The sequence below is a fragment of the Heloderma suspectum genome, chromosome 2, assembly GCF_057233095.1.
Source record: "Heloderma suspectum isolate Gila_16-S chromosome 2, 16-S_ref, whole genome shotgun sequence".
Taxonomy (NCBI): domain Eukaryota; kingdom Metazoa; phylum Chordata; class Lepidosauria; order Squamata; family Helodermatidae; genus Heloderma; species Heloderma suspectum.
In genome coordinates this window covers 304,878,158-304,897,330 of record NC_139459.1, presented here as the reverse complement: position 1 = coordinate 304,897,330, position 19,173 = coordinate 304,878,158, and the positions used below count along the sequence as shown (strand labels likewise).

General features: G+C 44.4%; 1 protein-coding gene across 5 annotated transcripts in view; it reads left to right on the top strand.

Moving 5' to 3' along the window:
• LOC146354924 (clathrin heavy chain 2-like) overlaps positions 1-17,917 on the top strand; it is a 101,894-nt gene extending 83,977 nt beyond the window's left edge. The window contains exons 1-9 of one of the 5 annotated variants that reach the window (XM_084832488.1): positions 9,474-9,574; positions 9,842-9,911; positions 13,493-13,724; positions 14,664-14,810; positions 15,278-15,396; positions 15,504-15,668; positions 15,803-15,916; positions 16,882-17,058; positions 17,198-17,917. In XM_084832488.1, coding sequence (XP_084688614.1) covers positions 9,864-9,911; positions 13,493-13,724; positions 14,664-14,810; positions 15,278-15,396; positions 15,504-15,668; positions 15,803-15,916; positions 16,882-17,058; positions 17,198-17,338 — 1,143 coding nt within the window. In that variant the 5' untranslated portion in view covers positions 9,474-9,574; positions 9,842-9,863 and the 3' untranslated portion in view covers positions 17,339-17,917. Of the gene's footprint in view, positions 1-9,473; positions 9,627-9,841; positions 9,912-13,492; positions 13,725-14,660; positions 14,811-15,277; positions 15,397-15,503; positions 15,669-15,802; positions 15,917-16,881; positions 17,059-17,197 lie in introns of those variants that run through there. The other 4 variants (XM_084832485.1, XM_084832484.1, XM_084832487.1 and 1 more) reach the window with 4 other exon arrangements.
• Positions 17,918-19,173: the final 1,256 nt, after the last annotated feature.

Genomic DNA, 19,173 nt, shown 5'->3' with positions numbered 1-19,173 from the left:
ATTCAGTGTTACAGAACACATCTGGAAATGCAGGAAGCACCCTAAGGAAAGGCAGGCACCTCTTCTCTCAGTGGAGGCTAGCACGTCTGCACTATCCACACTGATACCAGCACCAATCTACAAACCTTGCGAATCAAAGGGGAGGCAGGAATGACATGGCCCATCCATCTGGGCTGCAGAGTCAGAAATATCACCCTCCTTTCCTAAAATAGTGGTAATCTTGGCACATCCTTAGGGAGCATCCATACCAGCAGTTTTGTCCTGGTCTACCTAGTGCAGTTCACATCACAACCCTAATGATGTCCACAGTTAAGTCTCCACTTCCAAATTAGCTTGCTAGGAGCAGTAACTCATCAAAGTATTCCTTGTGTCCACCACAAGGAACAACAGACCAGGATTCCCTGTGTTTCAGATAGCAAGTTAGTATGTGCCTAACCACAAGCAGATCAATGTGCAAAAAGGACAGCTTCACATTAGCCTACCATGCCAAGGAGCCTTCCCCCTCATGAACAGATCCACTATCTGGGAAGGGCTCTGTAGTGTGAATCAGTAGGCCAGAAACCTCTTCTCACCAGTGGATCTGCTTGCAAGGAAGGCTTCCAATGAACTGGATCAGACAGATAGCGGAGGTCCTTGTTAAGAATGAACAGGAGGTTGGACTCGATGGTCTTGTAGGCCCCTTCCAACCCTACTATTCTATGATTCTATGATTCTATGAAGAAAGCACCCCCAGCACCCTCCCAGAACTGACTCCCAAATCCCAACCAAATTGTGTGCTTTGTTTTGCAGTCCCAAGACAAGGAAGAAGAAGCTACAAAAGTTTGTCTCTCCTTGTCCTCTTGAAACACATCAGCTGGTACAAACTCTGCCTTACTGAATACCAAACAGATGACAAACAAACCTTCAAGTCCAGGATTGTTCCTCCAATTACCCCTGAATCGAGCAGAATTAGAACTGTTAAAGTAATTTTGTGTACATCACTACTACAATATTGGGACACCAGTGTGGAACTAGATGGACCTGATCCAAAATCCTAGAATTCACACCTCTCTCATCTGCATCCCAGCAGCACAGATCTGGTGCCACTTCTTGATAAAACACATATGGCTTCTTGATTCACACTAGAGCTGGTTGGGGGAGTAGGAAAAAATTATTTAGCGAGACTAACGTTGAAGATTTTAAGAAAACATCAACATTTTGACAAAATATCAAAGTATTTCAATTGCTACCATAAATATTCAAGCTTCCATCTAAGAGAAGGAAAATATATTTTTGACAATTTTGGTAAAAACATTAAAGCAGTCAGCCTGTGCCTATTGGCTAAATCAAATCCCACATCTGCACACAGCTAATAGGAGGAATGCACATTATAAAAGCATCCACCTTTAACAAAACTATAAGTGATCCAGTCTGCTTCTGTTCCATTCATATAGGAAGAGGGAACGATTTCACTCATACACGCATACACATACGTGTGTATAAATTCCCGGAGTCCACACAGTTCAGTTCATCATGCTAGAATATTAACAAAATAGTAAAGTTTTACCACTACCGTTATATATTACATATTGAATAATCCAAAGTACTTTAGTGGGTTTTAGACATGGATCTAGGTTCAAATCCTAGTGCAGTCATGGACAATTAATTCAACCTCAGGCCCCTACCTTTAAGACTGGCAAAACAATAATATTTTCCTTACTAACAAAAAGACAAGGGGTACACTGTGCAAGCACTTCAGAACCCAATTTGCAGCCAGTTCCTATGCATGCCTACTCAGAACATAAGAAGAGCCATGCTGGATCAGACCAAGGATCCATCTAGTCCAGCATTCTGTTCACACAGTGGCCAACCAGCTGTTGACTGGGAACCCACAAGCAGGGCATGAGCGCAACAGCACCCTCCCACCCATGTCCCCCAGCAACTGGTATATGGTACTGCTCACTGCCTATGGTACTGGAGGTAGCACATTGCCATCAGGACTAGTAACCATTGACAGCCTTTTCCGCCAGGAATTTGTCCAATCCCCTTTTAAAGTCATCCAAAATGGTAGCCATCACTACATCCTGTGGTAGCGAATTCCATAGTTAAGTATGCGCCGTGTGAAGAAGTAAGTCCAGGTCTGTTCAATGAGTTTTATTCCAGCCTTACTCTAATATGAGCTTTAATAAAATAGCCTATTTCAGATGCATGCAGTGATGTGGTGGATGTATTTTACATACAAGCTTATTCTGTTTTAGCCTCATAACCACGCAGTAACAGTTGGAAGTAGGCTAGGCTGCAAGATAGGGACTTTCTTTAGAATACCTAAACTTCACAGTTAAGAGTTCATCTAAGCATTACAAGGAATGAACTGGTAGAATTTTGGGTGGCGCCACTTCAAACTAGGTGTGTGTGTGGCTGGGGGTCAGTCACAAGTGTTAATCCTACAATAATCAGACACAAGAGGATAGAATTCTGTGCCTATCAGCTGAGTAGGAAAGAAAACTTCAGTAGATGTAGTTAGAAAATCCTGAAATTCCTTCTCCAGCTCTTTAAAAGAGATAGGAACCCAGTCTTCTTTTGCCACTGGTCACCCTATGAATCCACTATCTTTTAATGTCCTTCTACGGAGGAATACAGTGGTGGCCTTACAGTGGATCACATCACTCAGACCTGTACCAAATGAAATATAGATAGCACATGGATAAACAGAACACAATTATATACATAATGACTTGATGAGGTCAACATCCTTATATTGCTGCCATTCTTCAACAAAGGAGCTTTAAACTCATTCCATTTATGAGTCTCCCTGTAGTCTAAGCTCTCCAGGCAACATAGGTAACAGAGAACAGAGACAACAGTGTCCTGTTAATGAACTTAGCGATGCCAGGACATTTGTGTTACCACCAATTACTATATTTTGAATCCATTTAAGTTTTAATTGAATTGTCACAGTTTGTACTTTTGGCATTTCATTTCCATTTGACACCACTATTTACAATTGATTTTCCTATATAACCATATGTGTATATTACCTGACTGAGGATAACACTTCATGTATCTGATGAAGTAGACTCTAGTCCACAGAAGCTTCTAATCTGTTCATCTTTAGGAAGCCACAAGATTCTTCGTTGTTTTTGCTGCAACAGACTACCACAACCAGCCCTCTGAAAGTTGTTACCCTGCTACTGTGAACTGGCTTTGTGTTGGCAGCAGTGACAGTAAAATTACATTAGAATACATCTAAACAAGGCTTTAGGTTACTAGAAGCAATTGCCATTTATTTGGAGTAACTTCAGAATCCTACCTGAGCTTTTGAGTTACATAACCAAATACACAGGATCAGTGTTAGGGCCACTAAAGAAAATGGATAGCAAATTAAACCCAAAATACCATAATAAAAATTGATCATGCATTTTCACACCTTGAATGTACATCATTCCGGTTTTGCAGCACTTTAAAAAGGCATAACAAAATCAAATTATCAGCAATATGAAACTTTTTGGATATACATCCTCTCCTTATGTGGAAAATCAGCGAATCCCCACTTTAAAAAGATCAGTGATGAAAGAGGATTGCTTCCTCGTCCCAAATCTTCTGATTCAACAAGTTTAAGAAAATACAGAGAAAAAAGCTTAGTATAGAAAGTAGATGATATAAAACTCAGTACAAAAAGCATTTGGGGAGATTTTTCCCCCATACAGCATACAACTGGGCTGTAGAAAATAAATCAATGTTTTCGGAGGATGCAGTAATGGTAAAATATCAGAACAGTTACTCCTTCTCCTCTTCAATGTTATGTAGCATCAATAGTGTGCTGTTTATTTATTACATTTATATCCCACCTTTCATCCATCATGGAACGCAGGGTGGCTACATGTGGTTCCCAGGTGGTCTCCCCTCCAAGCATTGACTAGACCCAAGCCTGCTTAGCTTCAGCAAGGTGGCTGCGTCATGTGCCTTCAGACTATGCCCTGGGACTATCAGTGTTGCTTACATTTTGTCTGTATGTATTAGAAGATAAACAAGGCAGGAAGAGGCGTGATGGTGGGGAAGAGATCTTTCTGCAACCATCACTCCCCTTCCTGCCTTGTTCATCTAATACCCAACTGAATTGCAGAGATTAGCAATAGCAACTCCTCTGCTTCCTGGCTCTTCCCTGTTCAAAGATGCATCCTCATGCTAAAGATTCCTAAATTAGGCTGTAACTATCTGATAGTCAACAAGGGGGAATAAATTCCTTTACTGTTGCTTTACAATGTTACCCAGAAGTAGCCACTTTCAGACATAGGAGGGAGGGGTATGAGACCATTAGCCTAATGAAATCAGGCTATTCTCAAGCACTCATCTCCCTAAACTCCAAATGTAGTTGTACATAAAGAGTATTTAAATTAAGACTGCAATTAAAGGAGACTTCGGGCTAACATTTTTTGGGAAAAATCAAATAGATTTCATGCTCTCTGACTATTTCAACTAGAGGCTTTTGCCAAGATACATAAAACCGAATCCCTCACATAATAGCCTTATGATTATGACGCAAACTCAGTTCTTCACAGTGCAATCCTATATCCATCTACTCAGACGTGAACCTGTATTACTTCTGGGGCCTGATCTACTCAGGTCCCAGTCAAACCAGACCTGAATAGATCAGGCCCCAGAATACAGAACCCCACTAAGATCAATGGGACTTGCTCCCAGGTAAGTATGTACAGGATTGCCGCCTCAATCAAGCATCACCCACTGGGAACTTCCAAAGCATTGTGAGATCCATGATGAGATACTAGGGAGATTTTGTTTGTTTGCAAAATCCTTTGCTTCATCAGAGTGTTGGGGAAAGTTAAAGAAAGTAGCACCCTGGAGTAACTAATTTCGGCAATGTATTTTGGAGATAGACACAGTCTAATGCCCACTTGTAAACAATGGTCCCACCTAAAGTTCAAGCATTGCTACTTCCCTATATGCCTGAATGTGCAGATAGCACAGAACAATCCATGTCCACAGTCTACCTTAACTGGAAATTGCTGGCATCACAAATAATCAAACATGCCCTTGAACACAAAACTTATCCTGTACTTCCTTTACAGAGACATTTTCTGCTAATAGGTCTTGTGTGCAAACTGTTGGACTTGAACCAAGGAAACCTGGGTTCAAGTCCCTGCCTAGCTATGTGAGTGGCCTTGAACAATTTCCCCAGGCCATTTGCAGAGGGGAATATCCATCAACTTCTTCCTTCCCAAGTCCTTGATTGTAAGAAGTAATAAAAAGCACTTAAAGAAAGAATCAAATACAGCAAAGCGAAGTTATTAATTCTGATCACCAAAAATCCAGTTCCAGAACCAGGAATTTTTAGGGTGAGCACACTGTGAGTGAGAGCACACTTATTACGAACCTCCCTTCAAATTCTCAGATAAGATTTCTATGTTCCTCCAGAGCACAAGAGGATTCTTGCAACCTGATCTTAAGCATTTTACTCAGAAATAAGTTAACCAACCACTAAATTTAACAGTACTTACATGCATGGGATTGTAGCCTTACAAGACAGCAAATCCCACAGTATGCATGTTTAGGATTGTAACTGCTGACATTCCATTCTCCTGTCAGCACTGCAATACAATGGGAAGAGCGCGAGTTTATAGAATTTTTAGTTATCTGCAGCTAAAGATGGAGAAGCCCACTTAGGGTCGGGACCTGGGAACTCTGTCTCCATCCAGGGGCCCTGATGCTAGCGGCCCTTTTTCAACAATTCAGTCTATTGGGGAACTATCAAGCACCATCTTCCCTACAACAGAAGAAAACTCTGGCACTGGCAGCAACAGAACACTAAAAAAAAAAAAGCCAGTATGAAGTTTGAATTAAATGGGTGTGACAGAAAAGTATATTGCTACACTGCAGCCATATCCAACTGCATGACACCCATATAATCACACCACAGGGAACCCCATTCAATCTAACTTTTAAGTAACTCAGTGAAATTTATTGGCCCATACATAAACAAACAAACTTCATTAACACAGAGTTAAGGCTCCCCAGGGCTCACTCATTCCCTCCCAGAATATCCTTCCAGCCAAAACTTAAACCTCACACACTCAATAAATAAAAAGTTGGACTCTGTTATAGCAGAAAGCCATGTCACCTTTATTGCCATAATCTCTGGAATGTGTAGGGTTTATTGTTCTATATTACCCCATATACCTTCCTCAATTCCCACACATCCCTTATTTCAATGAACACCCTTAGTAGCCCCCACTCCACCCCACACGTCCTACAAAGCTATGGCTAGCGTCACAACTTCCCTGGAAAACCCTGACATTTGCCATTCATCCTCTTCAAACCTGTCCCTTGGATCTCATCACAACTTCTACCTCTACTACACAGTTCTTCATATCCCACCATATTCTTCCCTGGACCAATTTACAAAGTAATCTCAATGGGCAGCTTTGGGGGGAGGGGTGGGGAAACACTGCCACTACACAGTCACACCCCTAGAGCAGGGATGGGGAACCTGTGGCCCTCAAGACCTTCTCCCATCAGCCCCAGCCAGCATACCTAATGGTTGAGGAAGATGGGAGTCATAGTCAAAAAACATCTGGAAGACACTAATCCCGCCCCCCATGCCCTACATCTTTGAGAGAAAAAGAATGATGAGGCCTTGATCTGATTGTGAGAGAATGCATTCCATGGCTCTTGATGTTCTGGAAGGTACATCTCTTAACAAGATAAGGCTGTCCTAGAGGTGAGGGATACAGAGGATAACCTCATTTGCTAGGATGGATGCCTAGATCCACTACAGTGATCCCAGCTGGCAAACCCCATAACATTTCCAACAAACCTAATTATTTTGGGGCTCCAGACTGGCAGGTACACTAAGACAGGGGTGCAAAGAAGGTAGATCTGGTTGTACTGGTAGATCTCAGGGTGATTTGTAGTAGATCAGCAAGATGTCTGACAATAGACGAAACTAAATTATACTACTGAAATGAAGAAAGCTTAGGTTAACTAGGGGTGATTTTTGTGCAGAAGGGGTGTGAATTCCATTCAGTTCTGGTACTCAAAACCAATTCCCTGTCTCAGAATTCTTTAATTCTAAATTAATGTCTAATGCTCCAGGGTCCAGTTGGTGGATCTCAGGGTTCTAGTAAAAAAGAAAAAGGAAGTAGATTCCACAATGCCTGAAATCTTCCCTAAGAGAAATAAGAACCTCAGAAGTGGTTTAAATTACAGTACAGGGCTGAGAGATGAGCAAGTAACATGAGGGAGTAAAAACAAAAATGAAAACAAAGAAGCTTCAAAGGTGGGAGCTAGAATAACAGGAATTCTGGAAGCAGTAAATCAGTCACTAAGGCAGAGGCTGCAATCCAATAACACTTACCTGGGAGTAAGTATTATTGAACTCAATAGCGCCTACTTCTGAGCAGACATACCTGGGATTGCACTGTAAAACCAACTGATGAGCTACTGAATACATTAGGCAAATATATGTTTTAAAAGGAAGTTCAGAGAAAGGGAGAGAGAGATTTTAACAACAATTTCATCAGTGTTTGTTTTAAAATTCTAGATCATAAAAATTGACAGTACAGTAACCCCTGCACTGAAGCACAAGATCTCAGCAGGAAAATGGAAGTTCTAACTTGACTAGAGAAAGTTTACAATCTGGGAAATAGATCTAGAAAAGAAATTCAAAGGTTGCAGGAGGCCCAAGACTGGGCTGGGTAATGCAAGGAGTTGTACAACTCTTTTCAGTCTAAACATGCATAGGATTGCGCCCTTAAACACATTACTCTGTAATGAAGACATAGTATTCCTAATTGAACTAGAACCTTTAAAAAAAATGATGGGGCAGAATCTGGGCTCTAGAAAAATCTTCCTTTGTGTAACTATACAACTGCAATTCTATGTGAGCATGCATGCATGCATGCATGCTTTAAAGTAAACCCCACTGGGACTTGTTTCCAATTCAACATGCATACGATCAGGCTACACTAGGGTAGAGCCCTGGAGTAGGAAAAAAAAAAGGAAACTGTTTAAACAAAAGATGGAAGTGATTAACAGATTTTGGAGTTGAGGACAGTTAAGATTGGAAATTAGGATTAATATTGTTGAGAGAGAGAGAGAGAGAAGTATGTCAATCTTTACAAGATTTAGATTTTTGTCCAAGCAATACAGACCTTTCTAAATCAACAATCCCTAAGATTGTTGACAGGTGTGTCCTCCCCCCCGCCATGTGGATTGTGCTGCCTGGAGTTTAATTACAGCCGTAATGTTAAAAACTTCCATGAAATAAGTACCACTGAAATATGTGGGAATGAATTCTAAGTACGCCTGTTTAGGATCTATGTAGATCAACTTGTACTCTTTTCCTTTTTAAACGTACATGCAAACTGGTCCTATCCATGTTTATTCAAAAGCCAATCTCTCATTTCGCTAGGCCTTGCTCTGAAGAATTCATAGGATTGAGGCTCCATCAAGGGCATACTTCCTCGAGAGTAAATACTGCTGACTGCGGCAAGGCTTCTGAAAAGGCTCAGGCTAGTACTTGGGCCTAGTTCCCACCGACTAAACCAATCTTTGAACTGTACCATTTCAAACTGCAGAAGGGGCTCCCATGATGGAATGTTATTTAATACACACAGATCTCCTCCACACAGAAAATCGGCATATCAGGGGAAAGATACTGTCTTAGATGTCTTCCTGGCACCTAGTTTTCTTTGTGCATGCTGGTTGTTTTTTGTACAGGCGTGAATTCAATGACTTGAAATCCACACCTGCAGACTGAAGTGGTACAACCCAGGCACCTTAGGGAAAACTAGGCCTGGGGAGGGGGGGAGCACTTTTGAAATTAAGGACGCAATCCTACGCAGGTTTAGACAGAATACTTTTTCTGTCTAAACCTGCATAGCATTGCGCCCTAATTGGACTTACTCCGAGCAAAATATGGTTAGGAAGAGTCCACTGTCGAACCGTTTTGACTTTTAAGTCGTTTGCACTCTCAGACACTTGGCTTGAAGGTACAGGCCAGCAAGCATGATTTGGATTCCTTTGCTCTGCAATCTATATCTTCTACTAGTTACAACTCTTCCTGGTATGCTTAAACCAGCCTTGCCCAACCTGGGTTGCCCTCCACATGTTTGGGACTTCAACTCCCAGCCAGCATGGCTAATGCTCGGAGTTGCAGTCGAAAACATCGGGGGGCGGGGGGAGCCGGGGAAGGCTGGTCTAAAGTAGCTTACATCTGACATTACATTAGCCAGAAACGTGTTTTTTTTTACCTAGCACGTGTAGACACAAGTGCAAAGCGTGCATCTCCCGAGATCTGTGTCGTGGAGGGTATAACCCACACAAAATCGGTTCCGCCTTCCACAATCCCTTTGACCCACCTCTGCCTGCCTTTTTTTTAAAAAAAAAAACCCTCTCCCTCTCTCACCTAGGCCACTGGGTCGGGATTGGACGAGCCGGCGGGACAGCAGTCAGTCCTGAAAACCGGAAGGACACTCGCCTCTCCCGGTGCCAAAATGGCAGAGGGATCCTCCCTGCTCCTAGTGCTAATTGGATCAACTTTGGAAGCAATATAAAGTACACCTGGGAAAGTCAAAGGGTAGGAACCTCGGAGTGAAATATTAATAGGCGCCTTGAACTGCTGCGGTGGTGTAAGTTTTAAAGATATGGGTGCTCTCCCCCTCCCGGGTTATCTGTTATTGCAGCGCTTGCTTTAAGTAGCCGTGTCTACTGCTTTGGCTTATCGTTCCTGACTCGATAAATCCTTCTGAAAATTCCTTTGAAGGAATTCAGTCATGCGCGCGCCCCCCACTTTTTTTTTTTTAAACACCATTTGCTCCTGTTTTGTTTTTTGTTTTTCTTGTAGGCTGGCTTGGAGCATCAAGTTAATGATGAGCGAACTTGTGTCTCCTGTTCGCGTGGAGGTTTTGACCCAGGTTAGTAGGTGTCCTTGCGCTTAGGACGGCATTAAGAACTGTGAAGGAACAAATTGTTGTTCTCTAGATGATTGGGTGGGTGGGTATTTGGAGTTGGTCAGATTGCGGGTTGGCTTATTTTGCAGTAGCCTACAGCCATAGAGACAGAAAATGGTTTCAGTGCCCCATTTGGTCTTGACTTGAAAACCCTACTTCTGGATTTTCACTGGAAGCCAGTGAGAGCTGCCCATAGAAATCAGGGGAAAATCCACACTTTTAGGGTAGCTGTGATGGGTGGCCAGCATGCAACAAGTTGGGGAGGATATTATTGATTATCATGCTTGTGAAATATATTACTGGTTTTTCAGATCCCATTACCTACCTATCCCTTTTGTATCCTACCTTGGTTTGGGTTAAGGGGAGAGGCTGAGAGAAAGTGGCTTATGACAGCCCTGTGGTGTAGTCTACTACTAATATTATAGGCTGGGTGTCAGGCTGATGCCAGCTTAGATTTCCAACCCCCTTACAGAATGGCCCTCGAATTGCAGTCAAGCTCAGTCTAGTTACCTTAGCCCCCCCCAGCCCAAATCTAGCACTCAATTGCATGCAGAAACCTTGTGTTCTATTGATTTGCATGCATATATGTGATGTTCCACTTCTAAAATTTTAGAAGCTCGAAACAAATTAACTTTTTTTAAAAAGCGAGCATGAATGCCTGTCTTTGCCTTTGTTTTTTTGGAAAGCGGATTGCTGCCCAATCACAGCTCCTGGAAAATTCTGGGTTTCTACAGTCAGCTCTCACTTCTGCCCTGGTGTGGGAGAAAGGTCTACAGAAAATAGACATTGGTCCTGTGTTAACACAGCCATTACATCCCTGTCCACACTTACTGGGAGTAAATCCCATTGAACTCCATGGGGCTTATTTCTAGGTAGGTATGTATGGGATTCCTCTTGGCCTATGCCAAGAAGGGGGAAGCCTGGCTGATTGCTGGGGCAGGGGCAAGGGCTGGGCAAAGACTGCCATGGAGCAGTAAAATGAAAGAAGCTCAGCATTTATTCCCATCCTTGAGATGGGTAATGATCACAAAAGGGAATAGCAGAAATCCAGTAAGGCAATGTGGTGTGCTCCAGATGTTTTGGGCTACAACTTGCATAATTCCTGACCACTGTACGTGCTGGATGGGGCTGATGGGGGTTGAACTCGAAAATATCTGGAGGGCGCCAGGTTGGGGAAGGATGTCAAAAGACTGTTCTGTGAATTACACAAATTCATGGACTGTGGTAGGTCACTCAGCGGCTCTTACCCCTATGGAACCTCCAGAGGCAGTGTTAGCTATTCAAAAATATATATATTCTGGGGCCAGGGGTAATCAAGGAGGGTTTTTTCCTTAAACTTGTGAGCTTTCTGGAAACATCTGGCTGTCCTCTGTTGGAAATGGGATGCTGAAGGTAATAGACCTTTGGTTTGATCCAGCAGGGCTGCTCTTACATTCTGAAGGACAGGATTAAAATACCTGCATACCTTGAAAATATAAAAGGGTAAGCAGGCATGCCTCTCTGTCCCTGTAACCTTTGGGGCAACCTGAGATCTCTTTGCAGTGCAATCTTATGCATGTTTACTAAGCAGCATGTCCTACAGTGATCAATGGGTCTTAACTTGCAAGTAACTGTGCATAATTAATTAAGGCATTCCGGCCTTAATTAATGTGCAGTGCAGTTCTGTACATGTCTACTCAGAAGTAAGCCCTGATTAAGGCTGCAGCCCTATGCAAGGAAAAAAGTGGCATTTATGGTGCAATGCTGTGCATGTTACTTCTGAGCAGACATCAGTGTAACAATTTTCCAATTTAGACTCTCTTCCAGTTTAGAATCTATTCCAAAATACTGGGCTTCATCGTGCCCAGCAACATCCTTTTCTCTTTCCCGCCTGTTTCATTTTGTTTTCTAGGGTAGGGTTACTTAACATCCAGTCCGACAGAAGAGTTTTAAGCAACTCAAAAATTTGCTCACGGCTTTGTAAATGTTTTTTTTAGCGGGTCATACTAATGGTACTGCTCTACTTTAACTCCTAGATTTTTTTCTAATTGGCTATCAGTAATTCTATCTGAGCTGTCTAGTTGGTGGTGGTGGTGGTGGTTGCAATATACATGTTTATTGTTGATCTACATTGTTTGTGAATTTACAGCATATTGCAAATGTTGATTTGTGTCTTAGATTTACAGTGTAGAACATGAAATTCCCCAGTACTGTCCTGACAGAAATATCTTAAAACTAGGTCCTCATAAAACCATTTTTTAAACTTGTCAATGTATTCATTTTCATACTAACTTTTTAAAACCAGTCAGCAATAGTGTGTGCTTGCTACTTCTTCCAGTTTTCCACAATTATTCTTGCTGCAGTTAATTTCCTAATGAGCAGGTCAGGCCTGATCAAGAAAACGGCTGAAAAGGCATACAAAGAGAATAATGGTGGTGTGGTATGTGGGAGTAATGAATAAAGTGGCCAATTTCGAGAGGGGAGATCTGGGTTCAAATCCCCACTCAGCCCTGGAGTTCATCTACATTGCAATCCTATGCATGTCTACTTGGAAATAAGTCCCATTGTGATTAATTGGACTTTACTTTGGGTAAGTGTGTATAGTATTACAGCCTAAAGGTAAATCTCTCAGCCCAGCCTACCTTGAATTGTTTTGAGGATAAAATGGAACAATAATGTATGTAATCCTGAGCTCTTTGGAGAGGACATGTAGGATACAAATGTGATGGGTAAGTAATGAGATCTGAAAAACCAATAATATATTTCACAACAATTAAAACCAATATTATCCTCCACAACAGTCAATACACTGTCAGAAGTCGATTGATACACAGTTCTGTACTGTGTGTGTGTTATATATTGGATGAATTACTGCATTCAGATGAGGGCTGATGGAAATGGATGCTTTGTTAGGTTTCTAACCTTGCTGGTCTGAAATGGCCACTGGATGTATTACAGATGAAGGACATCTGTTCATAGGGGGGCTGATGTCATTCTTCCTGGCTCCCAGTTCCTTATTCAAAAGAATAGTGGATGAGCAGCATGAACAAGGAGCAGACATCTCCACACCCGTACGCTACCATTTCCCCACTACCACCACTTAGACCACCCCAGTCCTACACCTCGGCTACTGGGACACCATTCCCTAGCATCATGTCTGGCTCCAAACTTCATTTTTACGTGAGACTTCCACACATGGATGTCCCCAGACCAATACATACGAATATAATTGGGATGTGGGCCTCATGCCTGAGAGCGCCTTGAAGGAACATGAGAGTTTGCGCTGGCACAGTGCTTGAGCATCTTGTAAGGCAGGTATAGGCAAGCTTCAGGCTTGCAGGACCTACTTTGCTGTTATGTTAATTGGCCTGTAAGCAAAAAGTAAGCCCACCAGATTGGTGGTTGATTGATGGGTCACAATTTCTGTAGGCCTGGCCTAGAGCCTGGTGCTTGACTGCAGCTCCTCTCCTATGAAGTCTATTATTAAGTGATAAGCCAGTTTTTTAGGCATTGAAACCCTCCTCTGGAGCAAAAGCTCCACTAATCCTTTCTCCCAATCTCTGCAGCTTCAAGCCTATGGCATTGTACCAGAATACATCACCTACCCCCGTGTGACCCTCGCCTCTGCCTCGCGCCTGTGTGTCCGCCACAGCCCTCCTGGGGACTCCTCCCACCACTCCCTTACCCTGTTGGATCCCCGGGCATCTCCTAAGGAGGATCAAGCTCCCCCAAGTTGGACTTTACACCAAGTGCAAGGGGCGCTGGCTAATCCCAGTCGCCCACTGCTGGCTGTTAGAGGTACTTGGCGGAAGAAAGTCTAGTTATTGGATAGTAGGGCTGAGAGAAGGAGAGGAAGTAAGAACCAGTAGGAGGGAAGAGAGGGGCACAGAGATTCCAAGGAGGCATATGCTGGGGGGCAGCTCAGTATGGAGGAGGGAAGGGAGACAGATCCTATCATTACAGTGAGGTCATCAACCTGAAATGAGGCTTCTTTCTGTAGGAGCTGGGACTTAGTTGCAGCTGATCTGTCACAGCAGGGGTGCAGAACCTCAGGCCTAGTGGCCAGGTCCAATCCTCTGGGGTCCCCAGATTGCCACACCCCTTTCCCCAAGTGCTTATTGTTTGGTGGTTTCCTGGCTTTTGCATAGCCACCTCCCCCACCTTTCTAAAGGTTAAAATGCCAGCGCTAAGGCTTAGATACTGGCAGCAAGAGTTCTAAGCTAAAATATGCTGGCATTTGGGCCCTGGCCCTTTTGCCTTTGCCCTGCCCACCACTGGAATGCAGCCCGAGAGCTTCTCTGAAATGGAATTCAGCCCTCGGTTGAAAGAGGTTCAACACTCCTGTGTTAGAAGGAGGGTGGCAGCAGAGTTTAGGATGACGGCATTGTTTGACTTGATGTTCCAAAGCTGGCGAAGTTGGAGTATTTGTTCTCTGGACTCTGTCTCAGGACAACATTTCTAAACATGGACAGTTCAGTATATTTTAGGTAGATGTGTGCCACCTCTTGCATCTGCTAAACTGAAAAAGAAGCACCCATAACCCAATTTTTTAAAAACGTATAGGAGAACTACAGATAAGAACTTGGCTTTTGGCAGCGCTCATTCATCTGCACCAGAAATTACCTAAAATATATTTGATTGTCTATGTTTAGACATTGTTGGGCCTTGATTGTCCGGAAATAACGTCACCTTTAACTGAAGCTCCTTCCTAACATTCTATGCTCTTCCTTCTAGCAGGGCAGCTGGCCCAGGTCTATGATGTTGATCAGCGTTCCTTAAGGTACCAATGGAGATCTGACCACGCTATTGAGCACTGGGTATGGCTAAATGCAGACACTCTGGCAGTAGTGACGGAGGAGGATGTCTTCCACTGGGCCATGAAACGTGAGTATTGGAGGGATGGGAGGGAATACAATGTGGGGTAGGCGAGACAAAGAATCCTCGGAAAGTATGGGTGATTTGAGAGCTTGGGGTAGGTTTTAGGTGAAATGATGGATGGATTATTAGAGTGAGGTGGTGAAACCAGACACTTGATGGATATAGTTGGGAGTAAGGGAAGGGACTGGAGCAGTTTGGAAGAGGACAGAAGCATTGTGGGAAGGATAGGCTGTCTAGTTTATGAGTTGGTCTGGATAAGCAGGAATTGGGATACACTGGATAGAAGTTTTTATACATGGGTAAATTGGTTCAACAAATGTGTAGGAACGAATCAACAGGAAAGTTTTGCACTGGCTTTGCCTAGGATTACACTGAGATGAAACTTTTAAAGGCAAATGGGTAGTTTTGGGTATCGATTGCATGGAGCTTAAGGAGACCTTGATTGCATTTCTTGTCTACATTCTGACTTCAAGGTACCAGACCAAGGTGGCAGTTTAGCCGGCATGAACGGCTCTGTGGCATGGAGGTGACAGGATATCAACAGGATGCCAGTCATATGTGGATGGCTCTCTTGGCTCTAGGACTCGAGCAGGTGCATAATCCTTTGACTCCATGGGAATAAACCTGTTCTGTTCCTAATCCCATCACTTCCCTGGCATGTTGTAGCTTAATCTCTCCTCTCCCCTTCCCTTCTCACAGGGCCAGGTTGTGGGTCTGACCCAGCTCTATTGGCGAGGGGGGCCACTGTCTCAGGTAATAGAAGCCCAAGCAGTGGCTTTGCCCCAGCACAGATTTTCCAGGAATCCAAACCCTTCGACAGCCCTCCTGGCTGCTGCACGGAGAGGCAAGGAACGGACTGGACAGGTGAGCGGGTCATGGTGAGGGCAAGAGAAGAGGAAGCTTGGGTCCAGGGTAGTGGACGTCTGCTGAATGGTGGGAGGTGGGGGAGAGCCAATATGCCTGGCATCTCTAAGCATGCCCCCCTCTTGTGCTTCCAGTTCCATGTGGTAGAGCTTGGCCCACACCAGCCAGGGAATGCAGCCCTGCTTAGTGCCCGTGGCACCTTGCCCTTCAAGGGGTCTTCAGTGGGGGACTTCCCCAGTGCTGCACAGGTGAGTTTTCTTGCAACCTCAGGCAGGCTCCTCATGGATATCCTGTGTCTAGAGACCAACCATTCAGCCTAGTCCAGAATAATTTGGTTTGTCCTTGAAGTGCCACGGGACACTTCCATTGGTTTTGCTACAACAGCCGAATGCTGCTGCCCCCTTGGAAACGCTTAAAATTCTAGTAGGTGTGGAAAGTATGCACCAAGAAAAGTCAAATACTGGAGGCTAAATAAATTATATGAATTGTATTTGGCGTAATTCTGCTTCCGCTTGACATGACAGGAAGCCCTGTAAATGTTGTAGCCCCGTTACCAACTACTGGAAATCCCTCTCTGCTCGACGCCCCCTGAAACTTCACCAGGGGCTGCCCACACGTCTTCAGTCATTTCTGTGCCACAGCATTCCACAGTTTTGTAATGTGATTGTGTCGGGCTGAAGTGTGCAGATGGACATGGGTGTGCGCATGAGTCCCATCCCCAGCTTCTAGTTAGACTTCTGCACATTGAGTGCAAAGGTCTGAAGAGAGCTTGTAAGCACTTTCAGCTGAATGCACTTGCATAGTTCCCATGAACAGAAACCCCAGTGAGGCAGGGTTTGCAGTTGCAGGAATTGTAAACGTGTTCGGTTGAACATGCTTGCACAGCCCTCTTAAGCCCTGCCCCCAAGTCTTCCAGGTCTGATGTGCACACCCACGTCCCCCCACCCCCCTTTAGCCCTAAACATGAGCAGGCCAATGTCTTTCCCATACAGTTAATGATGATCTTGGTAGCTTTCCCCATCTAACTCTATGGCTGTTTGGGGGGTTTTCCTACCACTTTGGTCCACAGCTAGTGGCCATGTTTACCTTGCTGTTCTTGGGTTTCAGGGTGTAGGGAGGAGAGAGATCTTTATTTTTAGGGTACTGGTATGATGTGGAGAGGGAGCTGATTCTAGGCTTCCTATGTCTACCTCCCTATTTTTCTATTCTTTAGTTCCTCCCCCAATTGGGTGTGGTGGTGATTCTTACCAAACATGCCTTCCTCTTCCTTGCTGATGTCGAGACGGCACAAACCATTCATCGCATCCACTTGGCCTGGGATATCCTTTTTGCCACCATACCTGATGATGATAGGCCCCACAGCCTGCTGGGGGTCTGCCGCAGTGGCAAGGTGAGTTGTGGGTGGGGTAGAATAAGAGGAGTTCAGTGATAGGATAAAAATGAGCTGGATGAGGATATGTGGGGACAGGAGCTGCTATTCTTAGGTTACCTAAACATTCTCTCTCTCTCTCTCTTTTTCCTCCTCCCAGGTACTCTCTATCTCTGTCTGCCCCTATGCACTTTGCCAGTATCTGTCCCGCCGTCCTACCAGCCTCTACCTTTCCCAACGAGTACTGCAACTGGTGCGACCGATTCCTGCTCCACGGACGAAAGCCATTCCCGTGGAGTGACTTGTGACCCAAAGAGTGAGGGTGGAATGCTGCAGTGTCACGAAAATGGTCATCTTTCTGATGGGGACCTCATAGAGTATGGGGAAAGGGAGAACCACTCAAGGCTGAGCGTGGGTGGGGTTACTGTCCGCAGCAGCAGCAGCAAGGGGCAGTGTGGGGTAATGTCCGCTCACCAGCTCTGCTGAGCTGGTGTGTGGAATGTGGAACTAGGGAAGAAAGGCTGGATAACACTTCGGAGAAAGGACTCTTGTAAATATAAATTTGACCATTATTTTTTGTACGTTGGGGAGATTTCATGGGCAGAAAAGGGTACCTGCATGAGGTGATATTTATGCTGTAAGAAGTTGCAAACGTGTATCTCTGGAGGTGATGTTCTCTATGCACCCTATTTTCTGGCTCCCTGTCCCGGCTTCCCTTTGAGAAAAGGGTGCCCAGTGGATGTCAGCTGTGTCTTTTGCCTGCAAGGAATGCTGGGTCACTGGTAGAGACAAAAGAGTTTCTAGCTGCAGCTCTGCCCTTTCCATCATGACCTGCTACCTTACCACTGTTTTGAAAAATAAACAGAAATGGAATGGGGTGTTTGGTTGTTGTTTTTTCACCTGTTCCTCTTTCATGTGGTGAGCTAGAAAGCCCAAACTTCCAGTGTTTCTGTATTACCTGGCTGTACATGCGCTCTCTCTCTCTCTCTGTCTCGCAGGGCACAATCCTATTGAGATAGACAGTTGCCTCTGACTTCCTCTCCACTGCAGGGCAGCTGAAGCACGGAGGAGAGGATTCCTTCCATGCTCTGGCTGCCCTTCAGTTTTCCTTAGATGCCAGATTTCTGGCGTCTTAAGCGTGGCTTTGGGGAGGGGGTGAGACACCCCCTTCTTGCCCTGTCTGTGCTCCATGATACAAGCACGGTCAGGCACAGAGGGGCAGTTGCCCCAGTTCTCTCCACCCCGGCTGGCGGGGAGCACTGAGCACAGTTTCCCCAGCTACGAGCTTGTAGTTGGGAAACTGAACAACCCTATCTCCCCTGGACACTGTCTAGGGAACATGGAAGTGCTCTCTTAAAAGCTATATTAAGTCCCTATATTACTGAATACAAGAGCCTGGAAAGTGCCGTTAAATTAAAAGCGTAATGAGCTGTTTTTTCAAAGCAAAAGATTGCACTGGGCCAAAGTCTTTGTCATTAAATGATGTCATGGCCATGCTTTGCTAGGTGTCTGTGTGTCATCAAATTGTATTACATATAAGCTCAATAGCAATTTGGCATAGGTGTGACCACTAATCTCCAGATCAAGTGGGAGAGCTGAGTTTCCAGCAATGGCAGTGTGAACTGGAGGGCAGGCAGGCACGTTGGTAGTGGCATGAGAAGTACACAGTCGTCAGTCAGAAAATGAAACTTGTGGACAAGCCCCAAGTGGCAAATATTTGAGGTAGCAAGTTAGAATACTTCTTCTAATGGCTATTTATGATGTTGCCTCAGTCCTGGAGAAAGCTGAATCTGATGGAAGCAGCTCTTGCTTCTTTGATACCCCTTGCTGCAACCAAGAACCACTTTTCCTGCAGGCCAAGAGGGTATCCTTATATGGGTTGCTCCTCCCACTCGCTCTGAGAGGTGGGAACATGCAAATTAACTGAATTGCCCTCTCACATGGGAGAGCAACCCACTTCCAGTTTCGTTTCCTGCCTCAGCTCCAAGCAGGTTGCTGGAGTAGCTCCTCAAGCACTCCAGCCCTTTATAGCTACAGTTAGCCTCACTTCTTTCTTCCTTCGCTACCTTCTCCCTTAGTTTCAAAAAACAAAACCTTTCCCCCTCTTTTTAGAGTTAGGAGCGCTTCTAATTGCAG